At 55.4% G+C, this 20,376-nt stretch overlaps 3 protein-coding genes across 3 annotated transcripts; all 3 read right to left on the bottom strand.

Moving 5' to 3' along the window:
• Nucleotides 1-1,135: 1,135 nt before the first annotated feature.
• On the bottom strand, nucleotides 1,136-2,839 carry LOC135320288 (melanoma-associated antigen 8-like). Its single transcript, XM_064483369.1, has one exon. It carries the CDS (start codon nucleotides 2,695-2,697, stop codon nucleotides 1,705-1,707), a length of 993 nt encoding a protein of 330 aa, XP_064339439.1. The 5' UTR covers nucleotides 2,698-2,839; the 3' UTR covers nucleotides 1,136-1,704.
• A 5,556-nt stretch (nucleotides 2,840-8,395) lies between these two features.
• Nucleotides 8,396-10,186, bottom strand: LOC135320286 (melanoma-associated antigen 8-like). Its single transcript, XM_064483332.1, has one exon. It carries the CDS (start codon nucleotides 9,967-9,969, stop codon nucleotides 8,965-8,967), a length of 1,005 nt encoding a protein of 334 aa, XP_064339402.1. The 5' UTR covers nucleotides 9,970-10,186; the 3' UTR covers nucleotides 8,396-8,964.
• A 5,494-nt stretch (nucleotides 10,187-15,680) lies between these two features.
• On the bottom strand, nucleotides 15,681-17,384 carry LOC135320287 (melanoma-associated antigen 8-like). The gene has a single exon (XM_064483368.1). It carries the CDS (start codon nucleotides 17,240-17,242, stop codon nucleotides 16,250-16,252), a length of 993 nt encoding a protein of 330 aa, XP_064339438.1. The 5' UTR covers nucleotides 17,243-17,384; the 3' UTR covers nucleotides 15,681-16,249.
• Nucleotides 17,385-20,376: the final 2,992 nt, after the last annotated feature.

Genomic DNA, 20,376 nt, shown 5'->3' with positions numbered 1-20,376 from the left:
TCAAAACAGTGCGGTTCTGGCCCCCAGACACACAGATCAATGGAACAGGATAGAGAGGCGAGAAGTAAACCCACACACTTACCGTCAATTAATGTACGACAAAGGAAGCAAGGATATTGAATGGAGAAAAGACAGTCTCTTCAATAAGTGGCTCTGGGAAAACTGGACAGCTACCTGTCAAACAATGAACTTAGAACATTCTCTAACACCATATACAAAAATAAACTCAAAATAGATTAAAGATCTACATTTAAGACTGGATACTATAATACTCCTAGAGGAAAACATAGGCAGAACACTCTCTGACATAAATTACAGCAATAACTTTTTGGATCCATGTCCTAAAACAAAGGAAATAAAAGGAAAAATAAACAGCGGGGACCTAATTATACTTAAAAGCTTCTGCACAGCAAGGGAACCCACTGACTAAATTAAAACAACAACCTACTGAAGGGGAGAAAATATTTGCAAACTTTACAACTGACAAGGGAGCAATAACCACCATATATAAACAGCTCATACAATTCAACATCAAAAAAACAAATGACCCAACTAAAAACGGGCAGAACACCACAATAGACATTTGTCCAAAGAGGAAATGCAGGTGGCCAGCAGGCACGTGAAAAGATGCTCAGTATAATTAACCATCAGGGAAATGCAAATCAAAACCACAATGACATATCACCTTATACCTGTCAGAATGGCTACCTTCAAAAGGAACGCAAATAGCAAATGTTGGCGAAGATGTGGAGAGAAGGGATCCCTCCTACACTGTTGGTGGGGATGTAAATTGGTGTGACCACTCTGGAAAACAGTATGCCGTTTCTCAAAAAACTAAAACTAGAACTACCAAGTGACCCAGCAATTCCATTCCTGGGTATACATCTCAAAAACAAAAAAAAAAACCAGATACTAATTTGAAAAGATACACGCACCCAATATTCATAGCAGTGTTATCTACAATTGCCAAGATGTGGAAGGAACCTAAATGTCCATCAGCAGATGAATGGACACACACACACAGACACACAGACACACAGACACACACACACACACACACACACCCCGGAATACTACTCAGCCATAAAAAACAAAATTTTGCCGTTTGCAGCAAGATGGATGGACTTGGAGGACATTATGCTAAGTGAAATAAATCAGACAGAGAAAGACAAATACTGTATGATATCAATTTATATGTGGACTCTAAAAAATACAACAAACTAGTGAGTATAACAAAGAAGAAGCAGGCTCATAGAGAACAAACTAGTGATTACCAGTGGGGAGGGGTGAGGGGCAAGGGGCAATATAGGGGTGAGGGAGTGGGAAGTACAAACTATTGGGTGTAAGGAAGGTTCAAGAATGTATTGCAGAACAAGGCGTATATAACCGATATTTTCTCATAACTGTAAATAAAATGTAATCTTTAAAAAGACTGTATAATAAAATAAAGTATATTGATATTTATTAAAACGAATAACATCTGAAACATCACTAAAGGAAATGAAGATGAACTTCCATATCATTGTAGAGAACAGGAGCCCAGAGATGCTGTACACCGTGTCCCCCCCACTGGCCCGGGCCCTCACTACTTAGGATGCTGACTCCTTGCTCCTCAGACACACAGTGAAGAGTCAGCCTCACTTCCTGCCCGGCAGGAGAAGCTGCCGGACAGGGGCCTAGAAGGAGCCCAGCTGCAAGTCTGGCTCAGGCCCCCTCTTCCTCATCACTCACTCGCTCTTCAGACAGGGACGGGAAAGAACTGGGACCCCTTCTATTGATCCTGAGGAAATGTTCCAGGACTTGCAGCTTGCTGGTCTCCGTGTAGGCCCGGGGACCCCACAGGAACTCGTGGCGAGCGGGATCGCTGTTGGCCACCTGCCGGTACTCCACGTACCCCTCCCGCACCCACACGTTGGTGATGAGCTCCCTGGGCTCCCCATAGATGAAGTGCTCCCTCCCAGCACACAGCCCCATCTTGCTAAGTGCTCCCCAGACTGCCTCCTCAGGAGCAAAGTCGCCCTCCAGGACAATCACACCCAGAAGTATCAGCAGGAGGCCAGTCTTGGGAATGCTCTGCCCATCGTCCTGCATGCCATCGTAGGTGAGGCCCAGGGTGGGGACCAGGACATACAAGTGCTCCCTGGGGTCCACCTCCTTCACATCCACCCCAAAGACCAGCTGCAGACACTCAGAGGCTTGGCTCAAGACCGCAGGGAAGTGGTCCTGGTCATCTCTGAGGACCGCATTCAGCATTTCCTCTTTTGAGGTCGGCTGCTTTGTGCGGTACTTGTGGAGCAGGAAGCCCATCAGGTCAACCATCATCAAATGTAATGCATCGTGGAGCCGGGACTCGGCATCTGCCGGGTCCTGCCCGGTGCTGGGCCCCTCCTCACCTTGGCTTCTGAGGCCATTGTCTTCCGACTGGCTCCAGGGAGGGGCTGCCACGGCTGTGGGGGAGGGGCAGACACCCTGAGGGCTCTGCGCGGGACTGGGTGTCCCAGAATCAGCCACCTCCTCGCCACTGCCCAGGAACAGGACTGAGTAGGAAGACGAGGAGGAGAAGGAGGAGGAGGAGGAGGAGGGAGACAACGGGGATGCGCCCTCCTCCTCCTCAACCCAAATGTCCTGCTCATCCTCGGAATCCTCAGCCTCTCTTGGGTCGTGAAAGTCGGCTTCAGTGTGGTGGAGGTCACGCATCTGAACGGGAGGCACGGTGAGTGGTGTCGGGCAGCTGAGAGCAGCGAGGGCAGGGGTGACAGATGGGGACCCACGGGCCTGGGGAAGAAAGGGAGTGTCAGTGGCCCGGGCTGAGAAACCCACCGTGGGGGGCTCTGACAAAGGCTACTTACAGGTCTCCTCTTCAGGGGTGCCCTCGGCCTCACAGGGGCTCTCCTCCTGGTGGACGGTCGTCTGTGAACCTGACGGGGGAAGTGAGGCGGCTCCTCAGGGTGCAGCCGGCACAGCCCGAGGTTCTGGGGGCAACACGGGGTGTGTTGAGTGGACGTTGGCCTCGCGGGGTCCCCTCTGTTCCGGGAGCCCCCGGGTACACACTCAGGGCCCACACCTCACCTTCAGTCCTGGCACTGCCAGCCTCCTGTGCTCTGTGACCCGAGAACACGTGTCTCAGACCTAGGCCTTCCCGGTGTCTGGAGCCCCTGGGAGAGAAAGGAGGGGAGACCTCGGATCTACACTGTGGCACAGCCCTGGACCCGCGTGCTGGCAGGAGGCCTGGGCTCTGGCAGGTTCCCACTCTTCTAGGGTGGGAGGTCCTGTCCGCGCTAACTCAGGGTCCTCACCGGGACTCCAAGCGGGACCTGGGATTCTGCTCTGCAACCACCTGAGGGCCCCATCCTGATAGTAGGTCCCCGGTCTCTCTGTGCCCTGGATGCCGAAGTCAGAACACACCACGTGTGCTCATCCCGCATTGAGGCCTCCCAGGGCTGACAGCAGGGGCAGGATCGGTTGCGTCCCCTCTGTTCTGGGATCTCGGGTCCCTCACTCCTCCCTCGGGGTCACCTTGACTCCTGGCAGGACCTGGGATTCCCCTCTCAGCCCACCTGAGGCCCCGCCCGTCATACCAAGACCCCAGTCCCTCTGAGACCCGCATTTCAGGAACTGCTGCCCGAGGTCCTCCCGCCCCATGGCCTCCCAGGACTGACTCTGTTCTGGGGTCCAGGGTCCCTGAATGCAAACTCGCGGTTGTCACCTTCACTCCCAGGCGGCCCTGAGATTCTCTCCTCCGCAGACCTGAGGCCCCCTCCCTTTCACTATGTCTCCAGTCTGTCTGAGACTGGAATGCGGAAGTCAGGAAAAACCACGTGGGCCTGTCGTCCCCTCGGGCCGCCGGACAGCTTAAAGCAAGGGCGACTCTCTGTGGGATGGCCACTTTTCTGGGTTCAGGGGCCCCTCCTTCCTGCTTGAGGGTCCTCACTTTGACTCAGGCGGCATGTAGCCTCCCCTTGGAGCCCCCGAGGCCCCGCCCCTCATCCCAGGACCCCAGTCCCTCCGAGACCCGGATGGCAGGAAACGCCACAGGTGGTCACCCTGCCCCAAGGCCTCCAAGGTCCAACACTGTCCCGGGGTGCAAGATCCGTCCGTTCTCCCTCGGGGTCCTCACCTTGACTCAGGCAGCATGTGGTCTCCCCTCTGGCCACCCCAATCCCCGCCCCTCAACCCAGGACCCCAGTCCCTCCGAGACCCGGATGTCGGGAAATGCCACTGGTGGTCACCCTGCCCCTAGGCCTCCAAGGTCCAACACTGTTTTGGGGTCCAGGATCCCTCCGTTCTCCCTCGGGGTCCTCACTTTGACTCAGGCGGCATGTAGCCTCCCCTTGGAACCCCCGAAGCCCCGCCCCTCAACCCAGGACCCCAGTCCCTCCGAGACCCGGATGTCGGGAAATGGCACCGGTGGTCACCCTGCCCCTAGGCCTCCAAGGTCCAACACTGTCTTGGGGTCCAGGATCCCTCCGTTCTCCCTCGGGGTCCTCACTTTGACTCAGGCGGCATGTAGCCTCCCCTTGGAACCCCCGAAGCCCCGCCCCTCATCCCAGGACCCCAGTCCCTCCGAGACCCGGATGGCGGGAAATGCCGCCAGTGATTATTCCGACCTATGGCCTCCCAGTACCGACTGTGTTTTGGGGTCCAGGGTCCCTCACTGCTCGCTCGCGGTCGTCACCTTCACTCCCAGTGGGACCTGGGATTCTCTCCTCTGCAGATCTGAGGGTCCCCCCCTCATCTCACACGAAGTCCCCGGTCTCTGTGAGACCAGGGTGCCGCAGTCACGACACAACACGGGGGCCTGTCCTGCCCTCGGGCCTCCGGACAGCTGATAGCAAGGGCCCCTTTCTGTGGGATGGCCTCTTTTCCGGGTTCGGGGTCCCCTCAGTTTTCCCTCAGGGTCGTCACTTAGGCGTCGTGTCGTCTAGCCTCTGGCCACCCGAGGCCCCGCCCCTCATCGCAGGACCCCCGTCCCTCGGAGACCCGGGTGTGAGGAAGTCAGGGCCCCACGAGTGCTCATCCCACCCAGGCCCTCCCAGGGCTGACAGCAGGGGCGGGGATCTGTGGGGCCCATGCTGTCCTCCGTCAGGGTCCTCACCTTGAGCCCCGGCGGGTCCTGGGACGCCCCCTTGTTGAGCCGAGCCCACACCTTCACACCAAGGCCCTCACTGCCCAGAGACCCCCAGGGGCGTCTGTGGACTCACAGCAGGCCACCAAGCCCAGGGCTTCCCAGGACTGTGGACGCCAGGCGCTGAGATGGATTCCCCGGGGGTCCCTCAGCCTTCCCTCTGCTCCTCACCTGGGCTCCAGGCTGGGCCTGGGCCCCTCCCTCTGCCCACCTCAGTTTGCTCCCCTTGGACCCAGGCCCCTCCACAGCCAGGACCCCCGAGAGGGAAGCGGGGGTGGGGGTTGGGGCACTGATCTCCGCCACCCTGCCTGCGGTCTCCCAGGGCTGACAGCAGAACCGACCTGGATTCCCTGCAACCCGAGTCCCTCCACACGGTTCTACCTTGACTCCTGGCAGCGCTGGGCTCCTTCCCTGTGCAGACCTGAAGCCGGCCTCCCTCACCCAGGCCCTCACCTCTCTCACCCCCCAGGGAGGGGGCATCAGCGCCCGTCACATCCGGACCCCGTGCCCGGGGGTCTCCCAGGGCTGTCGGGAGGGCCGGAGGTGGATTCCCTGTTTGGAATTCAGCCTCGGTGGGTGTTTCCTCCCTGCGATGTCCAGGACCATTCCTCATCTATGGCTTTGGATTCTGACCATCGAGGGGAGCTGACCCATCAGTGTAAGTGTCCAGCAGACCGTTTCCAAGAACACACCCCAGTAAATCCTACCCCAAGTTTGGGGCGGTTACCAAACCTCTTCAACTATATATGCCAGGACGGAGTACACTGTGAGCCACGTCAAACGCCACTCCTCCCTGCAGTTGGAGCATTCTGAGTGTCCTAGCAGCTCAGGCAGGATAACCAGGTCTCTAAGCATCCCTGAACAAAGTACACCTTCCCCCCTCGCCCAGGAGATGTATCCACGATCCCAGAGGGACTTCTCAGAGCAATCTCCCACCTGACACGTTCCTCTCACCACTAACAAGCGCCGTCTGCACGTCTGCCTGCCGCCACCACCCAGCTTCATTACCATCACCTCCCACAGAAGGACCTCCCCCCCAGCTTCCCAAAGCCCCGAACTGCCCTGGCGCTGGGCACTTACACTTGGGTGCTCTCTCCCGGACCCCCACCCCCTCGCCCTATTTTTATTTGCCCTATGGGACTTAGGAGACCTTTCACCAACTTCCCGATGTGACTGCGGCTCCTAGACTATCCTAGGTGTGGGCTGTCCTGCTTTTCCGAGTGTCCCCACTGCTAACACCGAGCCCTCCAGAGAGGAGAGGCTCGGTGAACGTCTGCGGATGAACTGAGATGGTGAGCAGGGATCCTACTGATCCAGGTTGATTTTCTCCTACTTTCTTAACTAAGCCAGACAAATCCAGGTTATACACACATAATTATAATTTTATAGACTGACAGAAGAAAAGGGATAAGGAGCCAATAATTACCTATCGTTTACTTTTACTTCTCTCTTTCTTGACCCCACCGATTTTAGTGCTGATCACTCTCACATTTCCAAGTAAATTTCTATTCCGATGCGGTGTTACCTACTTTGGCATGACACAGTATGATGGAAACTTTCCCAATTTGTTTTACAAAATAGCAAAACTCAGTCTTGGGCTGCCTAAGTACCAGTACGTGTATAATCAATATCATTCACAAACTAAGATACTGAAGCTTATTTAATATTATTATTAATATACAGAAATCTGTTGCATCTTATACACTAACAAAGGAGTACCAGAAAGAGAAATTAAGGAAACAATCCCATTTACCATCACATCAAAGAGAATAAATAATCTAGTAATAAACCTAGCTAAGGAGACCAAAGACCTGTACTCCAATAACTACAAGACACTGATGCAAGAAGCTGAAGATGACACCAACAGATGGAAAGATATACCGTGTTCTTGGATTGGAAGAATCAGTGTTGTTGACCAAACAACCCAGTGACCATACTACCCAAGGCAATCTACAGATTCAAAGCAATCCCTGTCAAAATAACAATGGCATTTTTCTCAGAACCAGAACAAATAATTTAAAAAAGTGTCTGGAAAAAGAAAAGAACCCCAATAGCTAAAACAATCTTGGGAATGAAGAACAGAGCTGGAGAAATCATACTCCCTGACGTTAGACTATACTACAAAGCTGTAGTAATCAAAACAGTGCGGTTCTGGCCCCCAGACACACAGATCAATGGAACAGGATAGAGAGGCGAGAAGTAAACCCACACACTTACCGTCAATTAATGTACGACAAAGGAAGCAAGGATATTGAATGGAGAAAAGACAGTCTCTTCAATAAGTGGCTCTGGGAAAACTGGACAGCTACCTGTCAAACAATGAACTTAGAACATTCTCTAACACCATATACAAAAATAAACTCAAAATAGATTAAAGATCTACATTTAAGACTGGATACTATAATACTCCTAGAGGAAAACATAGGCAGAACACTCTCTGACATAAATTACAGCAATAACTTTTTGGATCCATGTCCAAAAACAAAGGAAATAAAAGGAAAAATAAACAGCGGGGACCTAATTATACTTAAAAGCTTCTGCACAGCAAGGGAACCCACTGACTAAATTAAAACAACAACCTACTGAAGGGGAGAAAATATTTGCAAACTTTACAACTGACAAGGGAGCAATAACCACCATATATAAACAGCTCATACAATTCAACATCAAAAAAACAAATGACCCAACTAAAAACGGGCAGAACACCACAATAGACATTTGTCCAAAGAGGAAATGCAGGTGGCCAGCAGGCACGTGAAAAGATGCTCAGTATAATTAACCATCAGGGAAATGCAAATCAAAACCACAATGACATATCACCTTATACCTGTCAGAATGGCTACCTTCAAAAGGAACGCAAATAGCAAATGTTGGCGAAGATGTGGAGAGAAGGGATCCCTCCTACACTGTTGGTGGGGATGTAAATTGGTGTGACCACTCTGGAAAACAGTATGCCGTTTCTCAAAAAACTAAAACTAGAACTACCAAGTGACCCAGCAATTCCATTCCTGGGTATACATCTCAAAAACAAAAAAAAAAACCAGATACTAATTTGAAAAGATACACGCACCCAATATTCATAGCAGTGTTATCTACAATTGCCAAGATGTGGAAGGAACCTAAATGTCCATCAGCAGATGAATGGACACACACACACAGACACACAGACACACAGACACACACACACACACACACACACCCCGGAATACTACTCAGCCATAAAAAACAAAATTTTGCCGTTTGCAGCAAGATGGATGGACTTGGAGGACATTATGCTAAGTGAAATAAATCAGACAGAGAAAGACAAATACTGTATGATATCAATTTATATGTGGACTCTAAAAAATACAACAAACTAGTGAGTATAACAAAGAAGAAGCAGGCTCATAGAGAACAAACTAGTGATTACCAGTGGGGAGGGGTGAGGGGCAAGGGGCAATATAGGGGTGAGGGAGTGGGAAGTACAAACTATTGGGTGTAAGGAAGGTTCAAGAATGTATTGCAGAACAAGGCGTATATAACCGATATTTTCTCATAACTGTAAATAAAATGTAATCTTTAAAAAGACTGTATAATAAAATAAAGTATATTGATATTTATTAAAACGAATAACATCTGAAACATCACTAAAGGAAATGAAGATGAACTTCCATATCATTGTAGAGAACAGGAGCCCAGAGATGCTGTACACCGTGTCCCCCCCACTGGCCCGGGCCCTCACTACTTAGGATGCTGACTCCTTGCTCCTCAGACACACAGTGAAGAGTCAGCCTCACTTCCTGCCCGGCAGGAGAAGCTGCCGGACAGGGGCCTAGAAGGAGCCCAGCTGCAAGTCTGGCTCAGGCCCCCTCTTCCTCATCACTCACTCGCTCTTCAGACAGGGACGGGAAAGAACTGGGACCCCTTCTATTGATCCTGAGGAAATGTTCCAGGACTTGCAGCTTGCTGGTCTCCGTGTAGGCCCGGGGACCCCACAGGAACTCGTGGCGAGCGGGATCGCTGTTGGCCACCTGCCGGTACTCCACGTACCCCTCCCGCACCCACACGTTGGTGATGAGCTCCCTGGGCTCCCCATAGATGAAGTGCTCCCTCCCAGCACACAGCCCCATCTTGCTAAGTGCTCCCCAGACTGCCTCCTCAGGAGCAAAGTCGCCCTCCAGGACAATCACACCCAGAAGTATCAGCAGGAGGCCAGTCTTGGGAATGCTCTGCCCATCGTCCTGCATGCCATCGTAGGTGAGGCCCAGGGTGGGGACCAGGACATACAAGTGCTCCCTGGGGTCCACCTCCTTCACATCCACCCCAAAGACCAGCTGCAGACACTCAGAGGCTTGGCTCAAGACCGCAGGGAAGTGGTCCTGGTCATCTCTGAGGACCGCATTCAGCATTTCCTCTTTTGAGGTCGGCTGCTTTGTGCGGTACTTGTGGAGCAGGAAGCCCATCAGGTCAACCATCATCAAATGTAATGCATCGTGGAGCCGGGACTCGGCATCTGCCGGGTCCTGCCCGGTGCTGGGCCCCTCCTCACCTTGGCTTCTGAGGCCATTGTCTTCCGACTGGCTCCAGGGAGGGGCTGCCACGGCTGTGGGGGAGGGGCAGACACCCTGAGGGCTCTGCGCGGGACTGGGTGTCCCAGAATCAGCCACCTCCTCGCCACTGCCCAGGAACAGGACTGAGTAGGAAGACGAGGAGGAGAAGGAGGAGGAGGAGGAGGAGGAGGAGGAGGAGGGAGACAACGGGGATGCGCCCTCCTCCTCCTCAACCCAAATGTCCTGCTCATCCTCGGAATCCTCAGCCTCTCTTGGGTCGTGAAAGTCGGCTTCAGTGTGGTGGAGGTCACGCATCTGAACGGGAGGCACGGTGAGTGGTGTCGGGCAGCTGAGAGCAGCGAGGGCAGGGGTGACAGATGGGGACCCACGGGCCTGGGGAAGAAAGGGAGTGTCAGTGGCCCGGGCTGAGAAACCCACCGTGGGGGGCTCTGACAAAGGCTACTTACAGGTCTCCTCTTCAGGGGTGCCCTCGGCCTCACAGGGGCTCTCCTCCTGGTGGACGGTCGTCTGTGAACCTGATGGGGGAAGTGAGGCGGCTCCTCAGGGTGCAGCCGGCACAGCCCGAGGTTCTGGGGGCAACACGGGGTGTGTGGAGTGGACGTTGGCCTCGCGGGGTCCCCTCTGTTCCGGGAGCCCCGGGTACACACTCAGGGCCCACACCTCACCTTCAGTCCTGGCACTGCCAGCCTCCTGTGCTCTGTGACCCGAGAACACGTGTCTCAGACCTAGGCCTTCCCGGTGTCTGGAGCCCCTGGGAGAGAAAGGAGGGGAGACCTCGGATCTACACTGTGGCACAGCCCTGGACCCGCGTGCTGGCAGGAGGCCTGGGCTCTGGCAGGTTCCCACTCTTCTAGGGTGGGAGGTCCTGTCCGCGCTAACTCAGGGTCCTCACCGGGACTCCAAGCGGGACCTGGGATTCTGCTCTGCAACCACCTGAGGGCCCCATCCTGATAGTAGGTCCCCGGTCTCTCTGAGCCCTGGATGCCGAAGTCAGGACACACCACGTGTGCTCATCCCGCATTGAGGCCTCCCAGGGCTGACAGCAGGGGCAGGATCGGTTGCGTCCCCTCTGTTCTGGGATCTCGGGTCCCTCACTCCTCCCTCGGGGTCACCTTGACTCCTGGCAGGACCTGGGATTCCCCTCTCAGCCCACCTGAGGCCCCGCCCGTCATACCAAGACCCCAGTCCCTCTGAGACCCGCATTTCAGGAACTGCTGCCCGAGGTCCTCCCGCCCCATGGCCTCCCAGGACTGACTCTGTTCTGGGGTCCAGGGTCCCTGAATGCAAACTCGCGGTTGTCACCTTCACTCCCAGGCGGCCCTGAGATTCTCTCCTCCGCAGACCTGAGCCCCCTCCCTTTCACTATGTCTCCAGTCTGTCTGAGACTCGAATGCGGAAGTCAGGACAAACCACGTGGGCCTGTCGTCCCCTCGGGCCGCCCGACAGCTTAAAGCAAGGGCGACTCTCTGTGGGATGGCCACTTTTCTGGGTTCAGGGGCCCCACCTTCCTGCTTGAGGGTCCTCACTTTGACTCAGGCGGCATGTAGCCTCCCCTTGGAGCCCCCGAGGCCCCGCCCCTCATCCCAGGACCCCAGTCCCTCCGAGACCCGGATGGCAGGAAACGCCACAGGTGGTCACCCTGCCCCAAGGCTTCCAAGGTCCAACACTGTCCCGGGGTGCAAGATCCGTCCGTTCTCCCTCGGGGTCCTCACCTTGACTCAGGCAGCATGTGGTCTCCCCTCTGGCCACCCCAATCCCCGCCCCTCAACCCAGGACCCCAGTCCCTCCGAGACCCGGATGTCGGGAAATGCCACTGGTGGTCACCCTGCCCCTAGGCCTCCAAGGTCCAACACTGTTTTGGGGTCCAGGATCCCTCCGTTCTCCCTCGGGGTCCTCACTTTGACTCAGGCGGCATGAAGCCTCCCCTTGGAACCCCCGAGGCCCCGCCCCTCAACCCAGGACCCCAGTCCCTCCGAGACCCGGATGTCGGGAAATGGCACCGGTGGTCACCCTGCCCCTAGGCCTCCAAGGTCCAACACTGTCTTGGGGTCCAGGATCCCTCCGTTCTCCCTCGGGGTCCTCACTTTGACTCAGGCGGCATGTAGCCTCCCCTTGGAACCCCCGAAGCCCCGCCCCTCATCCCAGGACCCCAGTCCCTCCGAGACCCGGATGGCGGGAAATGCCGCCGGTGCTTATTCCGACCTATGGCCTCCCAGGACCGACTGTGTTTTGGGGTCCAGGGTCCCTCACTGCTCGCTCGCGGTCGTCACCTTCACTCCCAGTGGGACCTGGGATTCTCTGCTCTGCAGATCTGAGGGTCCCCCCCTCATCTCACACGAAGTCCCCGGTCTCTGTGAGACCAGGGTGCCGCAGTCACGACACAACACGGGGGCCTGTCCTGCCCTCGGGCCTCCGGACAGCTGATAGCAAGGGCCCCTTTCTGTGGGATGGCCTCTTTTCCGGGTTCGGGGTCCCCTCAGTTTTCCCTCAGGGTCGTCACTTAGGCGTCGTGTCGTCTAGCCTCTGGCCACCCGAGGCCCCGCCCCTCATCGCAGGACCCCCGTCCCTCGGAGACCCGGGTGTGAGGAAGTCAGGGCCCCACGAGTGCTCATCCCACCCAGGCCCTCCCAGGGCTGACAGCAGGGGCGGGGATCTGTGGGGCCCATGCTGTCCTCCGTCAGGGTCCTCACCTTGAGCCCCGGCGGGTCCTGGGACGCCCCCTTGTTGAGCCGAGCCCACACCTTCACACCAAGGCCCTCACTGCCCAGAGACCCCCAGGGGCGTCTGTGGACTCACAGCAGGCCACCAAGCCCAGGGCTTCCCAGGACTGTGGACGCCAGGCGCTGAGATGGATTCCCCGGGGGTCCCTCAGCCTTCCCTCTGCTCCTCACCTGGGCTCCAGGCTGGGCCTGGGCCCCTCCCTCTGCCCACCTCAGTTTGCTCCCCTTGGACCCAGGCCCCTCCACAGCCAGGACCCCCGAGAGGGAAGCGGGGGTGGGGGTTGGGGCACTGATCCCCGCAACCCTGCCTGCGGTCTCCCAGGGCTGACAGCAGAACCGACCTGGATTCCCTGCAACCCGAGTCCCTCCACACGGTTCTACCTTGACTCCTGGCAGCGCTGGGCTCCTTCCCTGTGCAGACCTGAAGCCGGCCTCCCTCACCCAGGCCCTCACCTCTCTCACCCCCCAGGGAGGGGGCATCAGCGCCCGTCACATCCGGACCCCGTGCCCGGGGGTCTCCCAGGGCTGTCGGGAGGGCCGGAGGTGGATTCCCTGTTTGGAATTCAGCCTCGGTGGGTGTTTCCTCCCTGCGATGTCCAGGACCATTCCTCATCTATGGCTTTGGATTCTGACCATCGAGGGGAGCTGACCCATCAGTGTAAGTGTCCAGCAGACCGTTTCCAAGAACACACCCCAGTAAATCCTACCCCAAGTTTGGGGCGGTTACCAAACCTCTTCAACTATATATGCCAGGACGGAGTACACTGTGAGCCACGTCAAACGCCACTCCTCCCTGCAGTTGGAGCATTCTGAGTGTCCTAGCAGCTCAGGCAGGATAACCAGGTCTCTAAGCATCCCTGAACAAAGTACACCTTCCCCCCTCGCCCAGGAGATGTATCCACGATCCCAGAGGGACTTCTCAGAGCAATCTCCCACCTGACACGTTCCTCTCACCACTAACAAGCGCCGTCTGCACGTCTGCCTGCCGCCACCACCCAGCTTCATTACCATCACCTCCCACAGAAGGACCTCCCCCCCAGCTTCCCAAAGCCCCGAACTGCCCTGGCGCTGGGCACTTACACTTGGGTGCTCTCTCCCGGACCCCCACCCCCTCGCCCTATTTTTATTTGCCCTATGGGACTTAGGAGACCTTTCACCAACTTCCCGATGTGACTGCGGCTCCTAGACTATCCTAGGTGTGGGCTGTCCTGCTTTTCCGAGTGTCCCCACTGCTAACACCGAGCCCTCCAGAGAGGAGAGGCTCGGTGAACGTCTGCGGATGAACTGAGATGGTGAGCAGGGATCCTACTGATCCAGGTTGATTTTCTCCTACTTTCTTAACTAAGCCAGACAAATCCAGGTTATACACACATAATTATAATTTTATAGACTGACAGAAGAAAAGGGATAAGGAGCCAATAATTACCTATCGTTTACTTTTACTTCTCTCTTTCTTGACCCCACCGATTTTAGTGCTGATCACTCTCACATTTCCAAGTAAATTTCTATTCCGATGCGGTGTTACCTACTTTGGCATGACACAGTATGATGGAAACTTTCCCAATTTGTTTTACAAAATAGCAAAACTCAGTCTTGGGCTGCCTAAGTACCAGTACGTGTATAATCAATATCATTCACAAACTAAGATACTGAAGCTTATTTAATATTATTATTAATATACAGAAATCTGTTGCATCTTATACACTAACAAAGGAGTATCAGAAAGAGAAATTAAGGAAACAATCCCATTTACCATCACATCAAAGAGAATAAATAATCTAGTAATAAACCTAGCTAAGGAGACCAAAGACCTGTACTCCAATAACTACAAGACACTGATGCAAGAAGCTGAAGATGACACCAACAGATGGAAAGATATACCGTGTTCTTGGATTGGAAGAATCAGTGTTGTTGACCAAACAACCCAGTGACCATACTACCCAAGGCAATCTACAGATTCAAAGCAATCCCTGTCAAAATAACAATGGCATTTTTCTCAGAACCAGAACAAATAATTTAAAAAAGTGCCTGGAAAAAGAAAAGAACCCCAATAGCTAAAACAATCTTGGGAATGAAGAACAGAGCTGGAGAAATCATACTCCCTGACGTTAGACTATACTACAAAGCTGTAGTAATCAAAACAGTGCGGTTCTGGCCCCCAAACAGACACACAGATCAATGGAACAGGATAGAGAGGCGAGAAGTAAACCCACACACTTACCGTCAATTAATGTACGACAAAGGAAGCAAGGATATTGAATGGAGAAAAGACAGTCTCTTCAATAAGTGGCTCTGGGAAAACTGGACAGCTACCTGTCAAACAATGAACTTAGAACATTCTCTAACACCATATACAAAAATAAACTCAAAATAGATTAAAGATCTACATTTAAGACTGGATACTATAATACTCCTAGAGGAAAACATAGGCAGAACACTCTCTGACATAAATTACAGCAATAACTTTTTGGATCCATGTCCTAAAACAAAGGAAATAAAAGGAAAAATAAACAGCGGGGGACCTAATTATACTTAAAAGCTTCTGCACAGCAAGGGAACCCACTGACTAAATTAAAACAACAACCTACTGAAGGGGAGAAAATATTTGCAAACTTTACAACTGACAAGGGAGCAATAACCACCATATATAAACAGCTCATACAATTCAACATCAAAAAAACAAATGACCCAACTAAAAACGGGCAGAACAACACAATAGACATTTGTCCAAAGAGGAAATGCAGGTGGCCAGCAGGCACGTGAAAAGATGCTCAGTATAATTAACCATCAGGGAAATGCAAATCAAAACCACAATGACATATCACCTTATACCTGTCAGAATGGCTACCTTCAAAAGGAACGCAAATAGCAAATGTTGGCGAAGATGTGGAGAGAAGGGATCCCTCCTACACTGTTGGTGGGGATGTAAATTGGTGTGACCACTCTGGAAAACAGTATGCCGTTTCTCAAAAAACTAAAACTAGAACTACCAAGTGACCCAGCAATTCCATTCCTGGGTATACATCTCAAAAAAAAAAAAAAAACAAAAAAAAAACCAGATACTAATTTGAAAAGATACACGCACCCAATATTCATAGCAGTGTTATCTACAATTGCCAAGATGTGGAAGGAACCTAAATGTCCATCAGCAGATGAATGGACACACACACACAGACACACAGACACACAGACACACACACACACACACACACACCCCGGAATACTACTCAGCCATAAAAAACAAAATTTTGCCGTTTGCAGCAAGATGGATGGACTTGGAGGACATTATGCTAAGTGAAATAAATCAGACAGAGAAAGACAAATACTGTATGATATCAATTTATATGTGGACTCTAAAAAATACAACAAACTAGTGAGTATAACAAAGAAGAAGCAGGCTCATAGAGAACAAACTAGTGATTACCAGTGGGGAGGGGTGAGGGGCAAGGGGCAATATAGGGGTGAGGGAGTGGGAAGTACAAACTATTGGGTGTAAGGAAGGTTCAAGAATGTATTGCAGAACAAGGCGTATATAACCGATATTTTCTCATAACTGTAAATAAAATGTAATCTTTAAAAAGACTGTATAATAAAATAAAGTATATTGATATTTATTAAAACGAATAACATCTGAAACATCACTAAAGGAAATGAAGATGAACTTCCATATCATTGTAGAGAACAGGAGCCCAGAGATGCTGTACACCGTGTCCCCCCCACTGGCCCGGGCCCTCACTACTTAGGATGCTGACTCCTTGCTCCTCAGACACACAGTGAAGAGTCAGCCTCACTTCCTGCCCGGCAGGAGAAGCTGCCGGACAGGGGCCTAGAAGGAGCCCAGCTGCAAGTCTGGCTCAGGCCCCCTCTTCCTCATCACTCACTCGCTCTTCAGACAGGGACGGGAAAGAACTGGGACCCCTTCTATTGATCCTGAGGAAATGTTCCAGGACTTGCAGCTTGCTGGTCTCCGTGTAGGCCCGGGGACCCCACAGGAACTCGTGGCGAGCGGGATCGCTGTTGGCCACCTGCCGGTACTCCACGTACCCCTCCCGCACCCACACGTTGGTGATGAGCTCCCTGGGCTCCCCATAGATGAAGTGCTCCCTCCCAGCACACAGCCCCATCTTGCTAAGTGCTCCCCAGACTGCCTCCTCAGGAGCAAAGTCGCCCTCCAGGACAATCACACCCAGAAGTATCAGCAGGAGGCCAGTCTTGGGAATGCTCTGCCCATCGTCCTGCATGCCATCGTAGGTGAGGCCCAGGGTGGGGACCAGGACATACAAGTGCTCCCTGGGGTCCACCTCCTTCACATCCACCCCAAAGACCAGCTGCAGACACTCAGAGGCTTGGCTCAAGACCGCAGGGAAGTGGTCCTGGTCATCTCTGAGGACCGCATTCAGCATTTCCTCTTTTGAGGTCGGCTGCTTTGTGCGGTACTTGTGGAGCAGGAAGCCCATCAGGTCAACCATCATCAAATGTAATGCATCGTGGAGCCGGGACTCGGCATCTGCCGGGTCCTGCCCGGTGCTGGGCCCCTCCTCACCTTGGCTTCTGAGGCCATTGTCTTCCGACTGGCTCCAGGGAGGGGCTGCCACGGCTGTGGGGGAGGGGCAGACACCCTGAGGGCTCTGCGCGGGACTGGGTGTCCCAGAATCAGCCACCTCCTCGCCACTGCCCAGGAACAGGACTGAGTAGGAAGACGAGGAGGAGAAGGAGGAGGAGGAGGAGGAGGGAGACAACGGGGATGCGCCCTCCTCCTCCTCAACCCAAATGTCCTGCTCATCCTCGGAATCCTCAGCCTCTCTTGGGTCGTGAAAGTCGGCTTCAGTGTGGTGGAGGTCACGCATCTGAACGGGAGGCACGGTGAGTGGTGTCGGGCAGCTGAGAGCAGCGAGGGCAGGGGTGACAGATGGGGACCCACGGGCCTGGGGAAGAAAGGGAGTGTCAGTGGCCCGGGCTGAGAAACCCACCGTGGGGGGCTCTGACAAAGGCTACTTACAGGTCTCCTCTTCAGGGGTGCCCTCGGCCTCACAGGGGCTCTCCTCCTGGTGGACGGTCGTCTGTGAACCTGACGGGGGAAGTGAGGCGGCTCCTCAGGGTGCAGCCGGCACAGCCCGAGGTTCTGGGGGCAACACGGGGTGTGTTGAGTGGACGTTGGCCTCGCGGGGTCCCCTCTGTTCCGGGAGCCCCCGGGTACACACTCAGGGCCCACACCTCACCTTCAGTCCTGGCACTGCCAGCCTCCTGTGCTCTGTGACCCGAGAACACGTGTCTCAGACCTAGGCCTTCCCGGTGTCTGGAGCCCCTGGGAGAGAAAGGAGGGGAGACCTCGGATCTACACTGTGGCACAGCCCTGGACCCGCGTGCTGGCAGGAGGCCTGGGCTCTGGCAGGTTCCCACTCTTCTAGGGTGGGAGGTCCTGTCCGCGCTAACTCAGGGTCCTCACCGGGACTCCAAGCGGGACCTGGGATTCTGCTCTGCAACCACCTGAGGGCCCCATCCTGATAGTAGGTCCCCGGTCTCTCTGTGCCCTGGATGCCGAAGTCAGAACACACCACGTGTGCTCATCCCGCATTGAGGCCTCCCAGGGCTGACAGCAGGGGCAGGATCGGTTGCGTCCCCTCTGTTCTGGGATCTCGGGTCCCTCACTCCTCCCTCGGGGTCACCTTGACTCCTGGCAGGACCTGGGATTCCCCTCTCAGCCCACCTGAGGCCCCGCCCGTCATACCAAGACCCCAGTCCCTCTGAGACCCGCATTTCAGGAACTGCTGCCCGAGGTCCTCCCGCCCCATGGCCTCCCAGGACTGACTCTGTTCTGGGGTCCAGGGTCCCTGAATGCAAACTCGCGGTTGTCACCTTCACTTCCAGGCGGCCCTGAGATTCTCTCCTCCGCAGACCTGAGGCCCCCTCCCTTTCACTATGTCTCCATTCTGTCTGAGACTCGAATGCGGAAGTCAGGAAAAACCACATGGGCCTGTCGTCCCCTCGGGCCGCCGGACAGCTTAAAGCAAGGGCGACTCTCTGTGGGATGGCCACTTTTCTGGGTTCAGGGGCCCCTCCTTCCTGCTTGAGGGTCCTCACTTTGACTCAGGCGGCATGTAGCCTCCCCTTGGAGCCCCCGAGGCCCCGCCCCTCATCCCAGGACCCCAGTCCCTCCGAGACCCGGATGGCAGGAAACGCCACAGGTGGTCACCCTGCCCCAAGGCCTCCAAGGTCCAACACTGTCCCGGGGTGCAAGATCCGTCCGTTCCCCCTCGGGGTCCTCACCTTGACTCAGGCAGCATGTGGTCTCCCCTCTGGCCACCCCAATCCCCGCCCCTCAACCCAGGACCCCAGTCCCTCCGAGACCCGGATGTCGGGAAATGCCACTGGTGGTCACCCTGCCCCTAGGCCTCCAAGGTCCAACACTGTTTTGGGGTCCAGGATCCCTCCGTTCTCCCTCGGGGTCCTCACTTTGACTCAGGCGGCATGTAGCCTCCCCTTGGAACCCCCGAAGCCCCGCCCCTCAACCCAGGACCCCAGTCCCTCCGAGACCCGGATGTCGGGAAATGGCACCGGTGGTCACCCTGCCCCTAGGCCTCCAAGGTCCAACACTGTCTTGGGGTCCAGGATCCCTCCGTTCTCCCTCGGGGTCCTCACTTTGACTCAGGCGGCATGTAGCCTCCCCTTGGAACCCCCGAAGCCCCGCCCCTCATCCCAGGACCCCAGTCCCTCCGAGACCCGGATGGCGGGAAATGCCGCCAGTGATTATTCCGACCTATGGCCTCCCAGGACCGACTGTGTTTTGGGGTCCAGGGTCCCTCACTGCTCGCTCGCGGTCGTCACCTTCACTCCCAGTGGGACCTGGGATTCTCTCCTCTGCAGATCTGAGGGTCCCCCCCTCATCTCACACGAAGTCCCCGGTCTCTGTGAGACCAGGGTGCCGCAGTCACGACACAACACGGGGGCCTGTCCTGCCCTCGGGCCTCCGGACAGCTGATAGCAAGGGCCCCTTTCTGTGGGATGGCCTCTTTTCCGGGTTCGGGGTCCCCTCAGTTTTCCCTCAGGGTCGTCACTTAGGCGTCGTGTCGTCTAGCCTCTGGCCACCCGAGGCCCCGCCCCTCATCGCAGGACCCCCGTCCCTCGGAGACCCGGGTGTGAGGAAGTCAGGGCCCCACGAGTGCTCATCCCACCCAGGCCCTCCCAGGGCTGACAGCAGGGGCGGGGATCTGTGGGGCCCATGCTGTCCTCCGTCAGGGTCCTCACCTTGAGCCCCGGCGGGTCCTGGGACGCCCCCTTGTTGAGCCGAGCCCACACCTTCACACCAAGGCCCTCACTGCCCAGAGACCCCCAGGGGCGTCTGTGGACTCACAGCAGGCCACCAAGCCCAGGGCTTCCCAGGACTGTGGACGCCAGGCGCTGAGATGGATTCCCCGGGGGTCCCTCAGCCTTCCCTCTGCTCCTCACCTGGGCTCCAGGCTGGGCCTGGGCCCCTCCCTCTGCCCACCTCAGTTTGCTCCCCTTGGACCCAGGCCCCTCCACAGCCAGGACCCCCGAGAGGGAAGCGGGGGTGGGGGTTGGGGCACTGATCTCCGCCACCCTGCCTGCGGTCTCCCAGGGCTGACAGCAGAACCGACCTGGATTCCCTGCAACCCGAGTCCCTCCACACGGTTCTACCTTGACTCCTGGCAGCGCTGGGCTCCTTCCCTGTGCAGACCTGAAGCCGGCCTCCCTCACCCAGGCCCTCACCTCTCTCACCCCCCAGGGAGGGGGCATCAGCGCCCGTCACATCCGGACCCCGTGCCCGGGGGTCTCCCAGGGCTGTCGGGAGGGCCGGAGGTGGATTCCCTGTTTGGAATTCAGCCTCGGTGGGTGTTTCCTCCCTGCGATGTCCAGGACCATTCCTCATCTATGGCTTTGGATTCTGACCATCGAGGGGAGCTGACCCATCAGTGTAAGTGTCCAGCAGACCGTTTCCAAGAACACACCCCAGTAAATCCTA

The sequence above is a fragment of the Camelus dromedarius genome, chromosome X (assembly GCF_036321535.1).
Source record: "Camelus dromedarius isolate mCamDro1 chromosome X, mCamDro1.pat, whole genome shotgun sequence".
Taxonomy (NCBI): Eukaryota; Metazoa; Chordata; class Mammalia; order Artiodactyla; family Camelidae; genus Camelus; species Camelus dromedarius.
Note: the sequence above shows the minus strand (reverse complement) of the source record. Positions and strands in the feature narration are given on the sequence as shown.

Bases quoted from the DNA above. Each gene is read 5' to 3' on its own strand.
- LOC135320288 (XM_064483369.1), bottom strand. From the start codon at position 2,697: ATGCGTGACCTCCACCACACTGAAGCCGACTTTCACGACCCAAGAGAG.
- LOC135320286 (XM_064483332.1), bottom strand. From the start codon at position 9,969: ATGCGTGACCTCCACCACACTGAAGCCGACTTTCACGACCCAAGAGAG.
- LOC135320287 (XM_064483368.1), bottom strand. From the start codon at position 17,242: ATGCGTGACCTCCACCACACTGAAGCCGACTTTCACGACCCAAGAGAG.